Here is a 4,517-nt window from a genome sequence, read left to right as displayed (position 1 = left end):
TGATGCGGGTCAGTGTCTGTGGTGTGAACACACTCGCTTATCATCATCTACAGAGGATACTGTGTTTTCTGTCATCTCGCCTCTTTACACCCTTACACAGGGTTACCACACCTTGGTTAACTTCAAATGCAAGGACCTTTCAAGGACTTTCCAGGTCCAAAACCCTCAAATTCAAGGACTTAATCTGGGAACACATTTGTTGTGTCGAACAACAAACGTTGAGGTTCCATCGTAGTTGTTTTGTGCGCACGTGAACGTCATGGCAACGTACAACACAAAGTGCCTCATGCGGGAAACACTTAACGTAACGTGTAAACACACGTAGCTAACATAAATCAAGTAAGTATGCATGGGCCACGAAGTGTTGGCAAAATAACACATTAACGGACCGGAGGAAATAATATGGATGTTTTTTCCAGAAAACTAAATAAACAAAATAAATTCAAGCACTTTCAAGGAACTTTATCTATTATGTTCATTTTCAAAAACTTTCCAGGGCCTTGAATTTTTTTTTTTAAATCAGATTCACAAACTTTCAAGGATTTCAAAGACCCATGGGAACCCTGCTTACAACACGTGATACAGCGCTCTCTCAGACACACACAGACCTCTCTGATGTTACTGATATATTAGTTATGATTATATGTGTTTTACACCATATCTGTGTGCACTGTCCACTGTACACTGTCTGTGTATTTATCAAGTTTTCCCAGTCCTGTCCTCACAGAACACCGGTATTTGCCTTGATCCTCTGTTCTCAGATCAGTGATGGTGACGGTGAAGATGTGGGTCGTATTGTTATCGGTCAGAGAGAATCTCCTGTCTTTAGCTGGATATCCAGATTGAACAACTTTGTCTTTATTGCATACTGGACACTCTCCTCTGCAGAGATACTTATTCTGCTCTTCATATCTAGACTCATAGGGACAGCGTATTTCAACTTTTCCTCCTTCATAACCAGTGAAAGTCAAGATCTCCTTCATCTCACACGCCAAGACTAAAAACATAAGAGAGAGAAACTCAGCTCAGAGCGAACATGGACCTGATTGAGAACAGGTGCTGTTTTAGAAAGACCCAGAAACACAGAATAAACTCTTACCTGACATGATGAGCAGGAGAAATATGAGAAGTTTATGATCACAGATCTGGATCATTTTCTGCTTTATCTGTGAGCCGCTGGTGTCCTGTGTTATGAAGAGCTCTCTCTCTCTCTCTCTCTCTCTCTCTCTCTCTCTCTCTCTCTCTCTCTCTCTCTCTCTCTCTCTCTCTCTCTCTCTCTCTCTCTCTCTCTCTCTCTCTCTCTCTCTCTCTCTCTCACTCACTCACACACACACACACACACACACACACACACACACACACTCTCTCTTTATCTCTCACTTCCAGTGCGATTGTTGAGCAAGTGTGTGCAGGGTGGTGTGAGTGTTAAAGTGGTGTGGTGTGAAAGTTTTTTATTTTCTTCTTTCGGCTGTGATGGATTTTTTATTAATCAACTAAATAATCAACTTTCATTTGTTTTTCTTGCAGGAACGACATTCCTATGCTTTTACAGTTTTTTTCGATTGCTAAACGACAGTGGGCACAACTGGAGTCACATGTGCAAAACTCTACAGTCTGTACAGCAGCAGTTCATGTGGACCAAACTCTAGTTCGTTTTTCATTGCTTGAACACAGTTTTCAAAACTCTACACACTTATCCCATGACTTTAACCACAACCTGCACAACACTGTGGATTTACAGCACTTTGTTCAAATGCTAACACACTGCTGTCAAAACTGTGAACCACACATTCAAACAGAATAGATTTCAGCCTTGTGCCTTTCAAACACTGCTGATGGCATTTCAGCTGAAAGGCTCCCATACACAATAGAAATATATTTGAAATATATTTTTGGAATATATGCAAATATTCGAAATTGGCCCAATAAATATATTTTATATTTAAATATATGTAAATATATGTAAATATATTTCACACTTACTGTAACATCATATATGTTTGTTATATTTCAGAATATATTTCAAAATTATAAATATAAGTGACCAACAATGCAAATATATTTCAATGTATTTGGAATATATGCCATATATTTTTGACACTTTAAAATATATTTCAATTTTTTTTTTTTTCTCTATGGGTGGAGGTGGAAAGTGATGGGTCACCACCCACATGACCAAATTTCTCTTTTGGAAGCCATGCGTGCCGGATGTGAGGACACGAGTCCAGAAGACTGCCAGGGATGGATAAGGCACTCCAGAAGGTTCTTCCCCAGGTGCATGGCAAGAGAGAACATTAGATGTGATGTTGATGAAAACCTGTGGCCTGATGCTAGAGAGAGGCAGGATTAGCCCCTCAATTATTTGTTTGAATTACAGTATGCACTTTTAGTTTCTACCTTTTTTTCTCATTACTGTAATTCCGTAAATTATACAGACTATTGAAGCAAACTGCTAATTTTCATTTACCTTAAAGAATTGTTATGTTCTAAAAATTTAAATAAATCATGTGAAAGAATGTCACTCTTTTCTTTGAAGAAAATTTTACTTTGTATGAAGACACTGAAATTGTTCAAACTGTAAAGAAGAAAAGTTTGTATTTTCTGTATTGGTGTTTGATGCTAGTGTTTTTCCTCTCAGTGTGTTCTGAGTGACAGTGTGTGTTATCTCAGTGAGGGTTGTGTATAGTGTTTGGCTGCACTGAGCCTGTTTTGAGCCATGTGTTAAGAGTTGTGTTGCTTGGAATGAGTTTTGCAGGTGATGTGAACTGTTTAGCTCAGGTGACTGTTGGTAGTGCAGACTGTAGTTAGAGTTTTGCACATGTAGCTCCAGTTGTGCTCACTGTCGTTTAGCAATCGGAAAAAACTGTAAATGTTTCCAAACTGTTGTGAAAACGTACTCGGTTACTAACGTAACCTCGATTCTCTCTAGAGAGGGAACGAGTACTGCGTAAGAACTTACGCTTGGGGGAAAGTCTCTTTCCGTGAGATATTGAAGCCAAAAATTATCCTTTAATTTTTATATAATGCAAAACGCGTTGCAGCAGCATACAGACATAGGCGAGGCACCTTTGCGCGCCTATTGGCTGCTCTGCGGCAACTGCAGCAGCCTATCGAGAGAGGCCCTGTTGACGCTGTCCAATGGGGGCGCTTCGCGCCCATCTGCATAGCGTCCCGCCGAAATAGGCATGGCCTAGGGCTATAAATATAGCGTCGAGGGGCTGGTTCACTGGTTTTCATCGCCGGAGCGAACCAGAGCGAACTGCAGGCACGGCAAGGATACGCAGTACTCGTTCCCTCTCTAGAGAGAACCGAGGTTACGTTAGTAACCGAGTACGTTCTCTTACGAGAGGTTCTCTCGTACTGCGTAAGAACTTACGCTTGGGGAACACAATGTAAAATGCCGTGCGTGCTTGAGATCCAATACCAAAGTCCCAAGGGCATGTGCCCGGGGCCCATATGGTACATGATCATCAGGGACTCACAGAGAGTCCAGGAAGAGAGGCTAAAGCATCATTCCTGAATAGGTAGCATCCCACCAGGGAGCATTATAATAATAGTGTTCCACGCAGTCAGGGCAAGTTATTGGCCTGATCTGATGAAAAATATGGGTCTTACAGTTGCCCTCAGGGCTGTATGATCGATCCGTGAGCATTGCTCGAACAGTTTCCAGCATCTGAGCCGACCTCGGGGCAGATAGTACTGGCTTATTAGACCGACAACAGCTTAGCTTGCAAAGCGGGAACTTCCAGGTTATAAAACCTGATAAATGTAGACGGGGAGGCCCAGCCTGCCGCCATACAGATATCATGTAGAGAAATCCCACTGGACCAAGCCCACGAAGAGGCCATGCCCCTTGTGGAGTGCGCTCTGACACCTAATGGGCACTGTAGGCCCTTAGAGATGTATGCCAGCGCTATGGCATCCACTATCCATCTGGATAGGGTCTGTTTCGTTACAGCTAGCCCCTTAGAGCGTCCGTAGAATGAAACGAATAGCTGCTCTGTCTGTCTGAAGGCAGACGAGCGAGACACATAAGCTCTTAATGCCCTGACAGGGCAGAGCATAGCGGCGTCCTTCTCTTCCTCAGGGACCGGTAAGGCCGAAAGGGAAATGACCTGGGACCTGAACGGTGTGTTGAGGGATTTAGGAACATACCCGTGTCTCGGTTCGAGCCTGACAATTGAGTCATTTGGCCCAAACTCCATACATGTCGCGCTTACTGAAAGCGCTTGTAAGTCCCCCACACGCTTAACTGAAGCGAGAGCCAAAAGAAACGCTGTCTTGAAGGACAAGTGTTTGATATCCACAGATTGGATTGGCTCAAATGGGGCACCTTTCATGGCCTCCAAGACCGTGGAAAGGTCCCATATGGGAACTGAAGGGGGTCTGGGAGGGTTTAACCTCTTTGCTCCTCTTAGGAAGCGAATGACCAGATCGTTCTTCCCGAGTGACTGGCTTAGCGTTGGTTTAACAAACGCTGCTATAGCCGCCACATAGACCTTGAGCGTGGAAGGGGT

General features: G+C 43.2%; 1 protein-coding gene across 1 annotated transcript; it reads right to left on the bottom strand.

The window, feature by feature from the left end:
- Positions 1–650: 650 nt before the first annotated feature.
- On the bottom strand, positions 651–1,356 carry LOC309492084 (CMRF35-like molecule 8; the record flags this gene model as incomplete). The annotated part of the gene is made up of 2 exons (XM_082191095.1): positions 1,100–1,356; positions 651–997 (listed from the first exon to the last, which is right to left on the bottom strand). Exons 1-2 carry the CDS (start codon positions 1,152–1,154, stop codon positions 651–653), a joined length of 402 nt encoding a protein of 133 aa, XP_082047221.1. The 5' UTR covers positions 1,155–1,356.
- Between the last annotated feature and the right edge of the window lie 3,161 nt (positions 1,357–4,517).

The sequence above is a fragment of the Leuciscus leuciscus genome, assembly GCF_965113295.1.
Source record: "Leuciscus leuciscus genome assembly, contig: HAP1_SCAFFOLD_938, whole genome shotgun sequence".
Taxonomy (NCBI): domain Eukaryota; kingdom Metazoa; phylum Chordata; class Actinopteri; order Cypriniformes; family Leuciscidae; genus Leuciscus; species Leuciscus leuciscus.
The sequence above is the reverse complement of the archived record's forward strand: the minus strand, read 5'-3'. Positions and strand labels throughout refer to the sequence as shown.